The sequence below is a fragment of the Naegleria gruberi genome (assembly GCF_000004985.1).
Source record: "Naegleria gruberi genomic scaffold NAEGRscaffold_63, whole genome shotgun sequence".
Classification (NCBI taxonomy): domain Eukaryota; phylum Heterolobosea; class Eutetramitea; order Acrasida; family Naegleriidae; genus Naegleria; species Naegleria gruberi.
In genome coordinates this window covers 166,418-183,491 of record NW_003163264.1, presented here as the reverse complement: position 1 = coordinate 183,491, position 17,074 = coordinate 166,418, and the positions used below count along the sequence as shown (strand labels likewise).

General features: G+C 34.1%; 12 protein-coding genes across 12 annotated transcripts; 7 read left to right on the top strand and 5 right to left on the bottom strand.

Annotated features, from left to right (window-relative positions):
• Positions 1-295: 295 nt before the first annotated feature.
• NAEGRDRAFT_73780 (uncharacterized protein) lies at positions 296-886 on the top strand (the record flags this gene model as incomplete). The annotated part of the gene is made up of 1 exon (XM_002671222.1): positions 296-886. One exon carries the CDS (start codon positions 296-298, stop codon positions 884-886), a length of 591 nt encoding a protein of 196 aa, XP_002671268.1.
• A 227-nt stretch (positions 887-1,113) lies between these two features.
• On the bottom strand, positions 1,114-2,173 carry NAEGRDRAFT_81611 (uncharacterized protein; the record flags this gene model as incomplete). Its single annotated transcript, XM_002671152.1, has 1 exon — positions 1,114-2,173. Exon 1 carries the CDS (start codon positions 2,080-2,082, stop codon positions 1,114-1,116), a length of 969 nt encoding a protein of 322 aa, XP_002671198.1. The 5' UTR covers positions 2,083-2,173.
• A 157-nt stretch (positions 2,174-2,330) lies between these two features.
• NAEGRDRAFT_73778 (uncharacterized protein) lies at positions 2,331-2,633 on the bottom strand (the record flags this gene model as incomplete). Its single annotated transcript, XM_002671151.1, has 1 exon — positions 2,331-2,633. The coding sequence occupies one exon, from the start codon at positions 2,631-2,633 to the stop codon at positions 2,331-2,333; it is 303 nt and encodes a 100-aa protein (XP_002671197.1).
• A 297-nt stretch (positions 2,634-2,930) lies between these two features.
• On the bottom strand, positions 2,931-4,899 carry NAEGRDRAFT_81610 (uncharacterized protein; the record flags this gene model as incomplete). The annotated part of the gene is made up of 1 exon (XM_002671150.1): positions 2,931-4,899. One exon carries the CDS (start codon positions 4,897-4,899, stop codon positions 3,019-3,021), a length of 1,881 nt encoding a protein of 626 aa, XP_002671196.1. The 3' UTR covers positions 2,931-3,018.
• A 1,355-nt stretch (positions 4,900-6,254) lies between these two features.
• On the top strand, positions 6,255-7,046 carry NAEGRDRAFT_73776 (uncharacterized protein; the record flags this gene model as incomplete). Its single annotated transcript, XM_002671221.1, has 1 exon — positions 6,255-7,046. The coding sequence occupies one exon, from the start codon at positions 6,255-6,257 to the stop codon at positions 7,044-7,046; it is 792 nt and encodes a 263-aa protein (XP_002671267.1).
• Positions 7,047-7,415: 369 nt separating this feature from the next.
• On the top strand, positions 7,416-8,921 carry NAEGRDRAFT_73775 (uncharacterized protein; the record flags this gene model as incomplete). Its single annotated transcript, XM_002671220.1, has 1 exon — positions 7,416-8,921. The coding sequence occupies one exon, from the start codon at positions 7,416-7,418 to the stop codon at positions 8,919-8,921; it is 1,506 nt and encodes a 501-aa protein (XP_002671266.1).
• Positions 8,922-9,011: 90 nt separating this feature from the next.
• NAEGRDRAFT_60931 (uncharacterized protein) lies at positions 9,012-9,972 on the top strand (the record flags this gene model as incomplete). The annotated part of the gene is made up of 2 exons (XM_002671219.1): positions 9,012-9,035; positions 9,091-9,972. 2 exons carry the CDS (start codon positions 9,012-9,014, stop codon positions 9,970-9,972), a joined length of 906 nt encoding a protein of 301 aa, XP_002671265.1.
• A 36-nt stretch (positions 9,973-10,008) lies between these two features.
• NAEGRDRAFT_73773 (uncharacterized protein) lies at positions 10,009-10,827 on the bottom strand (the record flags this gene model as incomplete). Its single annotated transcript, XM_002671149.1, has 1 exon — positions 10,009-10,827. One exon carries the CDS (start codon positions 10,825-10,827, stop codon positions 10,009-10,011), a length of 819 nt encoding a protein of 272 aa, XP_002671195.1.
• A 447-nt stretch (positions 10,828-11,274) lies between these two features.
• Positions 11,275-11,838, top strand: NAEGRDRAFT_73772 (uncharacterized protein; the record flags this gene model as incomplete). Its single annotated transcript, XM_002671218.1, has 1 exon — positions 11,275-11,838. One exon carries the CDS (start codon positions 11,275-11,277, stop codon positions 11,836-11,838), a length of 564 nt encoding a protein of 187 aa, XP_002671264.1.
• A 218-nt stretch (positions 11,839-12,056) lies between these two features.
• NAEGRDRAFT_53043 (uncharacterized protein) lies at positions 12,057-12,794 on the top strand (the record flags this gene model as incomplete). The annotated part of the gene is made up of 1 exon (XM_002671217.1): positions 12,057-12,794. One exon carries the CDS (start codon positions 12,057-12,059, stop codon positions 12,792-12,794), a length of 738 nt encoding a protein of 245 aa, XP_002671263.1.
• Positions 12,795-13,110: 316 nt separating this feature from the next.
• Positions 13,111-13,915, top strand: NAEGRDRAFT_81609 (uncharacterized protein). Its single transcript, XM_002671216.1, has one exon. It carries the CDS (start codon positions 13,115-13,117, stop codon positions 13,868-13,870), a length of 756 nt encoding a protein of 251 aa, XP_002671262.1. The 5' UTR covers positions 13,111-13,114; the 3' UTR covers positions 13,871-13,915.
• A 338-nt stretch (positions 13,916-14,253) lies between these two features.
• Positions 14,254-16,553, bottom strand: NAEGRDRAFT_53042 (uncharacterized protein; the record flags this gene model as incomplete). The annotated part of the gene is made up of 2 exons (XM_002671148.1): positions 14,254-16,152; positions 16,254-16,553. 2 exons carry the CDS (start codon positions 16,551-16,553, stop codon positions 14,254-14,256), a joined length of 2,199 nt encoding a protein of 732 aa, XP_002671194.1.
• Between the last annotated feature and the right edge of the window lie 521 nt (positions 16,554-17,074).

Sequence of the window (17,074 nt, the reverse complement as noted above, 5' to 3'; positions counted from 1 at the left end):
ATTTCTTTGCTAACAACAGCAACTTTGTAAAGAGAAAGGAACCATCATTCCTGATTACTATAACGAAAATAATTGTCTACCAAATGGATTCATTCCGATAGGACATTAAACGCCACACAAAACAAGCCACATTAAACTTTTATGATCATCATCGTTGTCCAATGAGTTGAATTTTTGTCTGTTGGAGGCAGCCAGCTGATCTTCATCAGGAAGATAACATGATTGCAATCATCTTATGAAAAGCAATAAAGCAATCATCTGATGTTACAAATCAAACAACTAACAATTAAAAAAAATGAAGAGATACTGCTCTGTGATTGTTGGTTTGGTTTTGATGATGGCATTTGCTGCCTCTGTTGCCAATGCTACATTGGGTCTTGATTTGTCGTATTTCCAAGGAGATGTTTCTCAAAGTTCTTGGAATTGTTTAAAGCAATCTGGACGTGAATTTGCTATTATTCAAGCTCAATTATCAACTGGACGTGTCAATCCATATGTTGCTAATGACATCAATCGTGCCAAGGCTGCTGGTATTAAATATGTTGATATTTACATCTTCCCAAATATTAATGAAGATGCTGCTGCTCAAGTTCAAAATACTGTCAACTTTATCAAGAGTAATGGTGCAACCTTTGGTCAAATTTGGCTCGATATTGAAGGTCCTCAATACTGGACTAATAATTGTCAAACCAATGTTAACTTTATCTCTAGAATGGTTAATGCTGGTAGAGCTACAGGTTATCCAGTTCACATCTATTCTTCTCATTCTCAATGGCAACCAATTACTTGTGGTTCTACTGCCTTCTCCAATTTGCAATTATGGTGGGCTTACTATGATAACAATGCATCATTTGATAACTTCCAATCTTTTGGAGGATGGAGGTAAGTATTCTTTTTATTTAATTCGTATTTTTACAATTCAAATCTTTTAGTCACCCAAGCATTAAGCAATTCCAAGGAACAACAAACATTTGTGGAACTCAAATCGATCAAAACTTTTATTAGAAAATTTGAATCACTATTGTGATATCTCTGTAAATAAAGGATCGGAGATCAATTTACATCCCTAATATTATACTTTATTGAAAGAATGCAAATAATGATTGAATGAGATTATTGCGTAGATCCTAATCGTTTTTTAGAGCTCAAACAAGTGATGGAAATGGACTTTCGTATTGAATTTTCATTTTGGTGCATCATGTCTCCGATTATTGATTTGAATTTCTTATCATGTTTGATATTTTCTTGATTTTGAGCATGTTCATCTTTTGATATCGTAATCATTTCAATCATATTGATAATATCTGAAACAATACCATCCTCCAACATTGGTGTTTGAGATCTGGAATAAGCATTATCTTCTTGACTAGATTCCAAATTATTACCAGGTATGATATCTCCCGAGTTCAACATGTGATCAATGGTGAGATGATTTTCAATGAATTCCAATCGTTTAGATGTTTGATTAATCTTGTCTTCTTCATTGAGCTTTCGTGAAAATCGTGCAATAGAATCTCTCCAACCAGAGAAGGAGAATGTTTTCAGCAATTTAACCTTTTCTTCCATGTTGGGATTTTTGTAAGTTTTTAAAGCTGTGTTCAACAAGCCTTCCTTTCTCTTTTTTAGTGCTGCTTCAATTTTTCCAAAGTTTTCCTCAATAAAATTCTTAGACTGTACATAGTAATCATTTGCATGTTGTAAAAAACTGGTAATATTACTAATTTCATTATGAATGGCTGAATCATCATCTGCAAATAGATGTTCAGCTTGAACCCTCAAATCATCGTGTAAGTGTGAAATATGCTCGTTTACAGGAATACACTGATGATTTTTGTGAGTTTCAGATATGGCACATAAACTGCAAACTTTCTCATTATCGTTCATACAAAATAAATCCAAATCCTTTCCATGTTTCATACATTTTTCATTAATAGGAATATAATTTCCAGGCCTTAGATCAGCCTTTTTGTGTGAGCTCAATAACTTTTGGTCATGAATGGAGGCAAAACACTCACCACAAAGAATAAATTTACATGTTTCACATTGGCAAGTAGCTAGAGTAGTCTCGCAATTGGCACACATTCTACCTTCCAATTCTGTATTACCATACTCATCTGCGAGTGATTTAAACTCTTCATCAATAAGAGTAAATAGGTAAGGATTAATCTTTTCACCGCCAAATCCATCTGATCGAGCACTGTTAAATGTAGAATAATAGCCCTCCTGGTTCTGCTCAAATACCGAAGGATCTGAATGTACCTTATCATACAACAATGACAATCTATTGGGACAACAAGGACATGGTATCTCATAAGGTTTCCTATTCTCAACTATTTATCACAACAACGTTTCAACTTTTCAAAATTCAATAACAGATTGATACATCTGGCACATCCATAATGAGAACACGTGCTCGATAATTGAATAGGTTCTTTCAAAATATCCATGCACCAACAACATTTAAAACTTGTACTCTTTGTTTCATTCTTTGACATATTAATTGTGACACTATTCTGTGCCGAATTATTCGGAGGAATCACAGCCTTCTTCAATATCGAAGTTGGTGGCACCATTGGTGAGGGATTACGCGAGTGATTTCTTGATCCTGAATGACTATTGATATTCAAAGACATTTTTTATGATTAATGAATGGAAACAATATGTAATGGCGGGATCCATTATACAATCGGATTCAACTAATTTTAAATTAATTGAGAATGATGTATTTTAATTGTTGATGATGTGTTGTGAGAGTTTCATGTCACCTTATTTTTTAAAACTATTTCCCGCCCAATTTTTTGTTTTTAAAATTGTTGTTTAAAATACTATTAACTGGACCATCGTTAAAAAAATGTTGTTTAAATTTCATTCAATTTAATTATTTTAAATACACTACTCTATTAATATTTACACTTCCTATTCACTCACTGTTTTTTACATTAATTTTTATAGATGATTTTATTTTACAATAATTGAATATTTACATTTCCAACATTCGGAATGTTTTAGAACTTTCAATTAAGGAAGTCTGAAACATACAGTCTTTCCCTTGGAAACACCACCATTAAGGAGCTTTCTAGCTTGCTTTTCAACATCCTTAAGGGCTTTCTTCTTCAATTCTTCAACCATCTTGACTCTTTTAGCAGCTTCTTCAGCAGCCTTTTCAGCAGCCTTTCTTAATCTGTCAGCAATTTCAATGGCTCTTCTGGTTGCTTCAGCCTTAGCACGTTCAAGAGCTTCAGCAGCCTTTCTCTTGGCTTCTTCAACAAGTCTCAATGCTTCAGCAGCTCTCTTCTTTGCTTCAGCTTCTTGTTGAGCCTTTTTGATAGCAGCCAATTTAGCAAGCTTTTGGATTTGTTCAAGGATAGCTCTTTGTTGCTTGGCAGCTCTTTCAGCAGCTTCTCTAGCTAACTTGGCCAATCTTGCAGCTTTTACTCTAGCACGACGAGTTGCTTCCAATTTAGCATTTTCAGCTTGTTGTCTAGCTCTTTCAGCAGCTTCTCTTGCCTTTCTAGCAGCAGCTTCAACAGCATCTCTCAATTTCTTAGCAGCAGCTTCAGCATCTCTTTGGAGCTTTCTGGCCAATTCTTCAGCTTGTCTCTTCTTTTCTTCAGCAATTTTTCTGGCCTTTCTTGAAGCTTCTTTAATAGCTTTCTTAGCAGCTTGTCTTGCCTTCTTAGCAGCTCTGAGGGCCTTCTTTCTATCATTCAAAACCTTCTTGATGATTTTCTTCCAGTTCTTGACAATAGTAATCTTGGTACGAACAGATCTCTTAATGGTTTTCTTGACCTTTTTGAGAATTTGCTTCTTCTTGGCAAGTCTTTTGGCAGCACGTCTTGCTCTTCTAGCAGCACGTCTGGCCTTTCTTGAAGCACGTTTAGCACACTTGGCTCTCTTTTGAGTTGCCTTCTTTTGAGCTTGATCGGCCTTCTTCTTCAACAAGTCAGCTTCCTTCTTTGCCTTTTCAATAGCCTTCTTTTCCTTACGAACAATCTTCTTAGCCTTCTTCTTGATTTCCTTCTTCAAAACCTTCTTTTCAGCAACTTTGACCTTCTTGATGTTTTGACCAATCTTCAAACCAATCTTGGATCCAGATTGAATAGCATCCTTGACACAAGACTTCCAAGCGAATGGATTTTGCTTCTTATTCAAACCAGCCTTCTTACAGACCTTTCTAGCAGATCTAGATCTCTTTGGAGTAGCCTTCTTGAGTTCAGCCTTTCTAGCAATTCTTCTTTGGACATGGTTGTGGAGAATATCAATGGCTTGTTGAGAAGCTTCGGAAGCACCAAGACACATACCCTTATTGAAAGTAATATCACTTGGAGCATCAATGACAACTGAAATATAACCAACAGAACCCAATTGTTGCTTCCAAGCAGCATGACGATACCAAGACATGGTCATCTTGATACCATTTGAGCCAGAAACTACAGCAGTGTTTGTGTTGATTCTTTGAACATCACCAGTTCCAAGAGAAACCTTTTGATTGACACCCAAACTTGCCTTAACACCAGAAAGGTAAAAAACATCTTGTTCGACATCATATTCGAAAGTATCATCCTCGCCTTTACCTAATCTGACAGCAACATTGGAATTGACAGCTGCAGCACCTCCCCACTTACTAGTTCTAACATGGACTGTGAATTGATTGTCAGATGATTGAGCAAGAACATAATCACCTAATCCCATGTGATCGAAACGTTGACCAGTGAAAGAAAGATAATGAGGGTCACCAACAGATTCACATTTCTTGTAGGTCAATTGCTTCTTGACAGCTGCAACTTTACGCACAACTGCAGCTCTTCTACCTTCAACTACAGAGCTAGTAAGAATGAAGCTAATCAAGCAAGTAAGACCTAGAAGCGCAAACACTAGGAATCTATTGTTTTGATTCATTTTTTTGTTTTGATTCAATCATTTCTCGAAAACAGTTCAGTATTTAAGGAATTTTCTAAATGTCAAGTGACACATGGTGTATTTTTGAAAACTACAACCCGCCAAAATAATAACAACAATACTTTGAAGAAACACTATTCAAAATATACAATTCATAATACAATGAAATGGAGTGAAAGTTGTATTTAATTATTGAAATCTGAAATAAACCAATTTGTGATTTTTAAAAGATGACCAGTAATTTAAGAGATAAATCGAGCGAAATGGCGTCTTGATTCTCTGTACTTTACAAAATACCAAGAATTTGATTTGAAGGGATTGAATCAATATCAAATAGAGTTGGGAATTCTCAACTTTCTAAACATCCTCTCTTAAACTCATCATTTCTACAAATCAATATCATTTTTTGTTCTTTTTATGTCTTGTGTTCTCACACTTAACAAGATCCTCCATTGACCTTTATGTGGCAACCTTCCAGTTGGCTGAAATTTCATTCCCGCTCAGAAAAAAAATGTTGAAACGAGTTATTACCTCCATTAACACAAAACCGTTGTGGAATTGCAAATTTACAAAATCAGTGCTTCCCCTATCATCGCCATCATCACATGGTCAATTAATTAAATCTACAAATAATTTTCAATTAAATAATGTAATTTCCCGCCAATTTTTCAAAAAGAAAATTCCAGCAGATCAAGAGAAAGAAATTCCTAAAGAAAAAGAAGAAAAAGAAGAAAAATTGTCATTTATCGGAAACATTCGTGAAATTATCTCTGGATTGATGGAGGAAATCTTTTCTTCAGCCCTGCGTTTTGCAATTTTACTAATTTTGAAACTTCTCCTCATTTATTATATTGTTGTGAATTATGGAAAGGATTTATTGAAATTTGCTTGGCATGCTGTAATGTCATCTGATGCAGAAGATCTTGAGAAAAGACTCAAAAATAAATAATACAGATTATTCGAAACGAATAGTTTACTTCCAATTAGCTTTGTTGACTTTTGAGCACAAACCTGGTTGAACATTTCTAATAGTCCAAGATACCAGCTTTTCATTAGCCAAGAATCCAAGAACTCGGTTAGGAAGGTAAAGTTACTCAAGTCCCATTGAACTTATCTTCCATCTGGCCATGAGAAGACCCATAGCTCAAAAAGTTTCATGATCCCATCTAATTGCCTTGTTTGTTAACTGTTTCTAAAACCATCGCAACATCTCAACCAACACACCCATCTGTGAGTCACTGAAATTGCATCCAGCAACAACAGCATCAAAATCACCAGTCCCCACATTAAAATTCAAAACAAAAAGAAAACACACACAACCATCTTTTTTCAGTTATTACCATTATAAATACAACATGTCTTTTGGATTTTACAAAATATTGGGAAGTTCCTGTTTGATTGGAGGATTTATTGGAATGGCACTCTTTTTAATTAGTACTATCGTTACCTTTGTCTGTATTAATATTGATTATTACTATGTAAATGATCCTGATGCTGTGAAATTCAAGATGGTCAACTGTTGTCAAATTACATCGTTACAAAATTGTGAGACGAGCAGCAGGGGAACAACATTTTGCAGAGCTACTGTCAAATATCCATCAAATTTACAAAATCTGATCGAAATAGTTCAAAAATCGAATTCTGCTTATTACAAACTCACAACAGATACGCAAAAATATGAAAAGAGAGAAGAAATTAATGCACCTTTTTATTTTAATCCAAATAATGTTAGTTTATATGAATATTACTCTGAGGATTATCCTAGAAATTTGTGGTTGGATTTTAATTGTAGAGCTATGGTTGAATATGTTGTAAATGGAACAAATTCAGAGTTGACCAATTCTTTCACAAGCTCAAATTATCCAAATTTAGCATCGTTTAATAGTTCACTTTCTCTAACAATGATAGAGAAAGTACTCAGATCGCAGGTAAGCGACAAGGTTCAAGTTTCGAAACAAGAACAAGTAGGAGACTATATGAATTGTTATACGAATTCGAATGGAGAAACTCTCTTTTCTAATAGATATAGCTATTTATACAAGAATTTACTTGGATGGGGAGCAGCTAGCATTGTTTTCTCCGTTCTATTCTTCTTTGCTTTCTTGACAGGAATCATCATAATTGCTGTCATGTGTAACAATCGTTGAAAATAAAAACTTTACAAAAAGTGAATTGAGTTAGATAATCAGGTAATATTCTCTAAAGCAACAAATATTTGAATATTTGAATGTGAATGACTGAAGAATTATCACTGAATTCTAAAGAACTTTCTAACAGTTTTCAAGTAAACTTTGTGTGAAAAATAATTGACTTGAATCACTTCCTTATTACAAAAACAGGCCTTCACCCTAAATACATTCACTGAAACTCAAAGAAATTCCCAAAATGCCACCTACATCCTAAATTTTAATGATGTTTGAAAAAACTTGACACCATATGTCAGCCATCAACGTTATTGGCAAAAATTCATCACAACATTGTCACTGCAAAATGTCCAAATAACCAACACAAAAAAAATGTCCAGTTTATCATCTTATGATGTCTTTATCTATCAACTACTAGACAACACAACGTCACTTGTCAATGACACCATCACCAACTCTACATCTACCAGTGACATTATCTCAGCACAAAACGCAGGTCTAGGTGTCTTGTGTGCTGCATTTGGTGGCATATTTTCCATTCTCTTCCTAGTTCCCACTCCAGTCTTTACTAAACTAATTCACAGGAAAACTTTGTGGAGATTTGAGAATAGTTGGTTGATTAGTATGTTCTTTGGTTTGGTGTTTTGGCCACTGGTAGGGCTATTCTGTCAGGGTTTAGTTCCAATCTCATCACTGGAATATTACTTTCATCAATCGTCGACTAATTCGACCTATCTTTCACAAGTTTCGGATGGTTTAGATTCGTCTAGATTATTTCTAGTCGAGGATTGGATTGGTGTGGTGGTAGCTCACGTTGTTTGGGTCGTGTTTGGCTTTTCAATGTGGGCTCTCTCGAGTGAATACATTGGATTCGGATGGAGTGGAATAATGGTCTATGGAGTTGCTTCATTCTTCAATATAATGACATATTGGGTTGCTGGAAAGGATGTTGATTATGAGAATGGTGCAAATTCTTCCATTTATGCCTATCCACTTCAATACATCTTTACCAATTCGAAGGGAATTGTGTTTTGTGTGGCATTACCATTTATAGTGTTCGGAGTTTTGTTTCTGTGTCTGGGATACTTTTTCGTGGAGAAGAATACGAGAGAGAAGAGAATGGAGGACGAAACTGTTTCTCGAACTGAAGGAGAACACATGGAAAAAACAATTAATTGGACTGAGGTTGTAAAGAAGGAGACAGAACGTCAGAAAAATGTTTCACGAACATTGAAAATGAGAGTTCTCTTCAAGTATTATATTGGATTGTTTTTGGGAGCTTTGGCAGGGATTGTCTTTTTCCTATTTGAAGTTGCATTTCTTGCAAAGGTGACAACCAGTTCAGGATCTTTGGTTGACAAGTTACAAAGAACTGTAGATCCAAATAATTTGGCTAATACTCCATTTGATTTCTTTAGAGCTAGAGTTTTTATTATTGGCATTTCATTCCCAATTTCGTATCCTTTCGTATTTATGGGATGTTTCGTCTTGTTGCTCTACAATAGAACAATCAAAAAGATGGCCCTGTGCTCTGGTGGATTTGTCTGCATGGGAGGTGGTATGAATGTCAGAGTTTTCAGAATTTTAGGACTCATTGTCTCAATTTTCCAAGGATTATTTTGGTATGGCAGCATTTTACTGTTAATCTTGGCAGAACATTTATATGGAGGGAGAAGTAATTTCCCAATTATCATTCATGCATTCTTTGCCATTTTGACATCGATTATTTGTGGATTGTGTTTCTTGGAATTGAGAGGAACTAAATTGGCAGAAAAGATTCTGATAGCCATTTCGTATTTACTAATTTTCATAGCCATTGGATTGATTTCCTACTCTGCCTTCCCAACACATTCTATTGAAGGTCTTACTAATCAATAATTAGTGAGACAAAGGTTGAACCTTTACAAAATTCATTGTAAATAACTTTACAATAAAGTGCATTTTCTAAATTTACACATTTTAAAAAAAATGAAACTATTGTTAATGGGAAAGGTATGATAATTAATTGTGTAAAGAGAGATTTGATGAATATTAAAATAATTAATAGAATGGCTCTGGAAAGACTTCAATGCGTTCCATATTATTTGCAATGACATCTCCGATGGAGTGCAGAAAATTAGCTCCGACAATTGATGTGGAATACATTCCGATTAAATTGATGGAAAATATGAAGGTTAATTTGTGGGATTGTGGAGGACAGCAAAATATGATGTTGAATTATTTCAAAAATCGGAGAGAATCGATATTTTCACAAGTGAATGCACTTGTCTATGTGTTTGATGTTTCTACGGATGGAGATGAGGAAGTTTTGAGGGATTTTCATGAAAGTTTGCAAGCTCTTGGGGAAAATTCATCAAATACAAAGGTATTCTGTTTGCTGCATAAGACTGATGTGTTAATTCCAAGTGAGAGAGAAAAGATTTTACAAAGGAAGGAAAAGGAAATTATGGCTGTGGCTGAATTGACTGATTTGACTTGTTTTAGGACTTCAATTTGGGATGAGTCATTGTATAGAGCTTGGGGATCAATTCTCAATACATTGATTCCTCAAATTAATGAAATCAAATCCAAACTCGAAGAATTTGCAAAAATTTGTGGAGCTGAAGAAGTTGTCCTATTCGAAAGATCTACCTTTCTCCTAATTTCTCAATGGTCCAATGAGAAAGTCACCCAAGATGATCACAGATTTGAAAAGATTGCCAACATTACCAAACAATTCAAACTGAGCTGCTCCAAAGCTCATTCCCAACTCTCAAGTATGGAACTAGTGAAAAGTGATTTTTCTGCATTCTTTGAGGAATTTACAATGAATACTTTTATTATGGTAATTGTGAGTGCAGAATCAAAATTGGAGAGTGAAATGGTCAAGATGAATATCAGACTTGGAAGAAAATTATTCAACGATTCAAAATTACACAATGTTTTGTAACTTAAATTTTTGTAACCTATTTTCAATTCCTTAGTTTTAATTTAGGAAATTAAAAAAATTGCTAATGCCAGTGGTACGCCCAGTAACCGGAGGTACATAAATATCACCCATAAATTCAATATTGTTTTCAATATTCTTATAATAGATACAATGACCTTGAGAAGCATGAGTCTTGAATGAAATCTCATTGTCAACATAATACACAATCTTATTACAAACTGTACAATCATACGTACTATCAGTCATTTCAATCGTAAGTGGACATTTGTAATTAAATTCACATCCCTCAATGAAATTTCTACTCGTCTTTTTAGAATCCAATGAGAAAACCTCTCTTGGAATACTATTTCCCAAAGGTAAATGTTCAGGAGCGTATAATTTCAAATGAGCTACTCTTCTCCTCATAATATGCATCCAATTCTTTACAGTCAAATCCTTTTTAAATTGAGGAAAATAATAACAGACGAGATTTTTCCAAACTTGTTCTTGTGTCATTGTAAAATTACAATCTTCCTCTTTTGAGTATTCCTCAATCAATGAATCTGATTGAATCAATTCATTCTGTGTCACTTGCTTTTTCTGCTTTTTTATAACAGTTTTCAAATAACCCAATTTCATCACTCTATTCCTGTCCATATTGAATAATAATTTAATCATGAACGAATCAATTCTAGCAAAACAATACAAGGATCGTAAATCCAAATAGGAGGCAATTAAAATTACAATTTCCGATGATAATTGATCGGAAAAGAGATTGCTTTCATGTTGGTTCTCGGTGGAGAATTCATCAACATCTGAATTTGCACTATCATTGCATTGGGACATCCCAAACCATGAGGATGATGATAACGGCATTTTTTTTTGTAATGGGAAATCAAGTTCATCTAAGGGTGTTAGTTCATTCGAAGAAAAGTTGAAACAACGATCATAATATTTTGTAACTTAAAATTTACAGTATTACCCTTCTGAAGGTTACTATTTTCAATTTTCTTTAGAAACAGTCTCAAAATCCAAACAGTAACATTCTTTACCGGCAATTTAAACAAAAATTTGACTGCTGACAGAATAAATACTTCAAAAAAATGTCAAACACAAACAACCGTACCACAAATTACTTCCTTCAAGGAAACCGATCTTACCGAACAATCATTTGCTGATTATGATTGTTATGCTACTCATGATAATGGTGGTCGTTCTTTCGTTTTTCTTGTTCGAAAGGATAAGAAAGTTGTGAAAATATTCGAAGATACTTTTAACAAGCAAGCAAGAAGGGAAACTTCCGAGTGCATGGTCCATCAGGATATGGAATTGGACAATGGAACTGTCATTTCTCGTGATGGCATGTATTACAGAGATCCAATTATTGAATCTGAATCATATTTCAAGGCATTTATCAAGGAATTTAATGCAGACGAAACTCCATTCGAAATTTATATTGGAGTTGATACTACTAGAGAAGAATATGGAGAAGCATATGCTTCTAAAAATGGAGATTACAATGGAGCATGTGTATTACTCAGATTTCCACAATCTGCCAATGAATGTTGGTTCTTTGGAATTTGTATTGTAAAATTCACAGTTAATGAACCAATTCAAGCTGTCTACTGTCCAATTGGCAATAATGACGTTGTGAATCCATATCTCATGACCGATTCCAAGTGTTATTGCATTGAGGAGTATGTAAGTGGTGGAATTCATTGCATTGAAAAGGAAAAAGTTGCAAATCGACCACCAAACGTCGATATTCATGAACATCTCTCCTCAAACAGATCATTGTGGACAAAGATTGATACTACCTTCCTCTCTGAAAGAGTAATTGATAAGAATTATTATAGAGATCCTTCTGTTCCACTCATTTCCATATAAAATGTGCCAATTTTTCTCCTCAATATAACTCAATTCTTCCCAAATAAACAAAATTTCATCTCAACATCCAATAATCCTTCCCAATTGTGGATGATCCAGGAAATTTCCTCAAAAACACGGAAAATTTGAACCTTAAAAAAAAATCTTAAATGATGAACGTTAATTTTTCTCTCTCAAGTAAGCTTGGATTGTTGCTTGTTTTTGTGATGATGATAATGATGAAGGTAGCAGTGGAGGGATCATCATCATTGAGGGTTTCGGAACAAGCGGTCCAAGATCAAACTGTAAATAATAGAATTAAGCAATGGTCATCCTATGGCTCTTCCGAAAATAATTATCAAGCCATTGAAGAATTGATTAAGAAATCTAAGGAAATGTATTCAGAGGAGATGAGAGTTGATTTTTCATCACAACTAGCTCGGGAATCCATTAAGAGAAAGGCTCTTGATACAACTCTGTTAGTTGGATCTTGGTATACAGGTGATATGTCTGTCTATACTGCCAAATCTGGTGGTGGTGGAGGATGTGAAACTAAAACCTATCCATTCATTCAAATGAAATCAACTGGATCTTCCATTACTGTTTCAGTTGTTGGAGTTTCCTTATTGACAATTGACAGTGTAGTTCAAAGACCTTTTAGCACTCTCTATAATGGTGTCTTAACTTACCAAAAGGATTCAGCTCCAGTCTGTTTCGATCTCAAGAATGGTGCCTTATCATTATCAACTGATTTCTTATTGTGTAGCTCAGTGAATGAAAAACCAACTTGTTCATCCGTATTAGATGCCGTTACAATTACTTACAATAGTCCAGGAACAATTACTTCAGCTTCCATTGCTGGTGTTGTCATTGTCATTGTCTTGGTAATTGTTTTCTGTATTGCTTGTTGTGTCTGTTGTTGCTGTTGCATGGCCGAAGAAGAAGAAGAAGAAACAGAATGGCTATGGGTTCAATGAACGAAACTCTTCTCATCTCGCACAATGGTTCGGTTCCCAATACTACTACCACAACAAGTGTTCGCTATTAATAAAATTGACAAGAGTTTCAATATTTTAGGAGAATGAGATGGAATACTGTAGTTGACTTTTCCTTTTAGAATGTTTGTGTGAAAAAATCAATGATAGAAACTTGTCGAAACTGACGTTGGGTGATGAATCGTTGCCAATTCAAAGTGGTAAGGAAATGCGTGAGAGGGCCATTCCAAAAAAACTAATTGAGAAAGGAGAATAAAAGGAAGGAGATGAATTACATGATTCTCTTCTAACAAGATAAAAAAATGTCGTCACAAGTTTCGAATAACACAATTCGCAACATTAACAAGAGAAGAAATTTCCTTCTCCCAATTCTCCTATTGCTTTCTCTTGCAGCTTTGCTCATGGTAAACAGTGTCCACTGTATTGACAATCCTTTCCGATCATCATGGAACAAAAAGCTCAACCAAGTCGAAACCAAACTAAACTCGTTCATCCAAACAGCCAAGACAAGATACAGCCAAGAAGCTCGCCAAAACTTTATCAACCAACTCGAAAGTAACAACAAACACACTCGTCAATCCTCAACAATCCCATCCGGAACTTGGTTATTAGGTGATTTAACCTTGTACGATGAAAATTGCAATCAACAAATGATTCCACTCACCATGTTGAATTCAACACCGAGCAGTATTGAAGTTTCTCATAACATTGTCAAGTTTACCTATTCAATTGGAACTATTGTTAAGAGACCATTAAGTAATTTGTACAATGCCATTCTAAAGTACAATTCCGATAGTGTTCCAATTTGTTTCAATATTAAGGAAGGTGAAATTGCATTCACCTCTGATTTTATCTTGTGTTCCTCAGTTGATAATTTCACACCTTCATGCCAGAAATCAAGTAGTGGTGTTACCAATTTGGCACTTGTTTACAAATCACCTGGAAGTGCCTCAAGTGGAATTGTTGCTGGTGTTGTTGTTGGAGGAGCTATGATTTTAGGATTTATAATCTTAATCTTGGTTTGCTGTTGTGTTTGTTGTTGTAAAATGTGTAAATAGGGCAAAATAATTTAATTCCGATAATAAATTTCCAAATTTCTTGATTACTATTTTTGGAATGTTGAATTTTGGCAAGTGCTGACTTTGTATCAAGTGGTACAACACAAGCTTCTTTGAATCCACTAACAATATTATGATGGGATGCAGAATTTTCATATGCTTCATGTAATATCTTTGTTTGTCTTTTTTGGTAAGGAGGTTAATTTTAATTTTATTGAAAAACAATTATTCACCAAAACAACGATGTCATTACATTATAAAACTTTGAAAGTTTACTGTTAAAATTGTTCATGATCGGAATTGAAATATATGGATATGAAGAATAAGATTTCATGAACAATTTTTACCCTGTTAGAATTGATTATTTTAATAAATTAACAAAGTTAAAGTAATCTGAGACGTTTAGATTCGTTATTATAGAAATGTAATCTATCTGAATAGCCTGAAAATTGTTTGGAAATTAAATCTAATCTGGATTTGGTTTCGTATGTTATGGAAATCTTGACCGAGTCAGAAGTACTGGCAATATCTACTGAATTATTTTGCAAGTAGCTCTTGTGTACCTGATTGACAATGTTCAGTGTCTTTTCACATACATGAATCATTACATTCCACTGATCAATTTCTTGCATTGTTGTTCTGGAATATTGTTGGTGAACTAATTTACAAAATTGAATACCTTCCATCTCTGGTAATTCATTGACAAAGCTCAAGAAACGCATACAGTATAATGTACATGTTCTGTGCAATGGTTCGGGAATACAAAAAAGCAAATTGTCTGGATTGACAATATCGTTATTGCTTAAACTTTGAAGTTCAGATTGGAATGCTCTAGCCAAGGCCTCTCTTGTCTCATCTGAGTGTGGCATCTTCTCTGTGAAGAATTTTTCAGCATACTGTCTCATTTGGATATCAACATTATTGTCATTTTCTGATTTTTGTGAAATGATTGCCTTGATTCTCTTTTCTTTTAAGGCACAATTATACATGATGAAATATTTCATCGAGTCTGGAACCATAAAAGTCAACTCTGAAAGGAAACCGATAGAAGCAAATGGAAGCAAGAAATGTTCCAAGTATTCTCTGCAATGAACATTATAGGTATCAGTGTCTGGATCTTCATTTTCAGATGTTTTAGATTTGCTTTCTTCATCAGAACTATTTGATGTTTGAGAGGTTTGACTTTGTTTGAATAGCTTCATTCTACTTGTGGCAATATCTTCAAAAACAACAAACATGGTCTTGAGAATTTGACGGAGTGTAACATTCTTTTGATGCCCCTTCTTGACTTGTTCAATTAGGATGGTTAAAATTTCATTCAAATAGCCAAGAGTACAAATAAATTCCTCTCTTTGAGTGATTGGATTATTACTAGCAAGCTCAGAAAAGTACTTTTTCAATAAGGAAAAACTCTCTGAAATTTCTTCAAAAGTTACTGCCATATCGACACAGTTTTGGGCCAAAGCGGAGAGACAGTTCTTGGCTGCCTTTCCTTGTTCAGTAGTTCTTGGATTTTTCTTATCATCTTCGAACAGTTTCTTCATTCTATTGTAGATCAGAATGAGGGCAATCTCACGTTCTTGCTTTAACTTTTCATAAACTTCACAACATTCCTTATACATCATCATTCTAGGATATTGAATGGCCTTGTTGTAATTATTCATCACTTGACACAGATTGGTAATCATTCCATTCCAATCCAAGCTGAAAACTGATGATGTATCCAAATTATTTAACACATCCAAATCTTCAGATACAAATGCTGGAATACAATCTTCCATTAACATGTTGCACCACATTGATTTCAATTCTCGAGTATTCTTCTTCTTTTTACCATGATTTCCACTTCTGTCCTCATTGAAATTATCCTTTGGTGAATTATTTACAATATAATACAAATCATCCAAGTCATCTTCTTCATTTTTCATGTGAGTAGTACTCACACTTGGAACATCCATGTTCAAGTAAACTAGTTGATCCAACCCCTTAATTTGATCGATGGTTTGGAAAACAACATCAGAAGTACCTTTTGAAGCTTGTGAAGTAACAGAATTGAACATGTTCAAATCCTCATCGGATGTAACAGACATTTTCTTGACCTTTTCCAAAACTCTGTCATAATAATCTCCAAATACACTCCTTGGTGAAATGCGTTGCAAACTTCTTCTGAAGAATGCATAAATAATTTGACAAGCCAATGGATCCTGAGTAATCATTGGCATTGAGGTAATTTGATCAAAATACTTTTGCAATTCATCCTTTCTCTTCATTATATTTTCATCCTATTTAAATTATCAAATATATATATGATACAATTAAGTGATATTAATACGTAAAATGTTATGTAATTAATTTATGATGAATTAATGTAAAATTAATTTACCTTAAAATTACCAAATAACAATTTTCCAGGAAATTTAAGTCCCTCCTCAATATTACTATTCGACTTTTTCTCATTATTTGATGTTAGCCTCTTTCCCAATTGTTTCAAAATCTTTTTGTGTAACTCTAATATTTCGGAATACCTCTTTATCACCGTGTAGGATTGTTCATTGGATAATGATGAAGTTTTAGCCTTGTACGAGCATCGAATAAAGTAATTTACATAGAGTGGTTTGTTATTCGTCAGCTGTGAATCATACTCAATTTTATAATCCGTTAAACGAAGTGCAATATTACTCATGATCTTTTATATAAATATGTAAAAGTTAGAATGAATATATTATTAAATCAAAGCAAAGTAGTAGTAACAGATAATCCCGTCCTTCCAATCACACACAATTTATTAATGATGATGATGAAAATCTCTTCTTGTGGCGGTTATCCGAAAAACACACAACCCTCTTTTCTTTGCTGAATGATGATTGGTTTTTTTCGCAGTTGGGAAAATGAAATTTTCATTATCATTCGGGATTACAATTATTTATAATGATTATTATTATGAACCATGCATGACATGATTCTCCATCTCAATATCGAGTGTTAATGGTTTGTTTTTGGACTTGCAAGGGTAATTGGCTGATTGATACTTTTCAATAATCAAAAAATATTAAGATGAGTTTCAGTAATTATTCAATAAGATTGAAGAGATATTAATTGGACTGGAAAACAATAGTTGTATATTTAAGATTGGAATTGAAAGGAATTGCTGCATGTTTGTGATGATTATTCCTTAAATCTTGATAAGGAATAACCGCTACATAC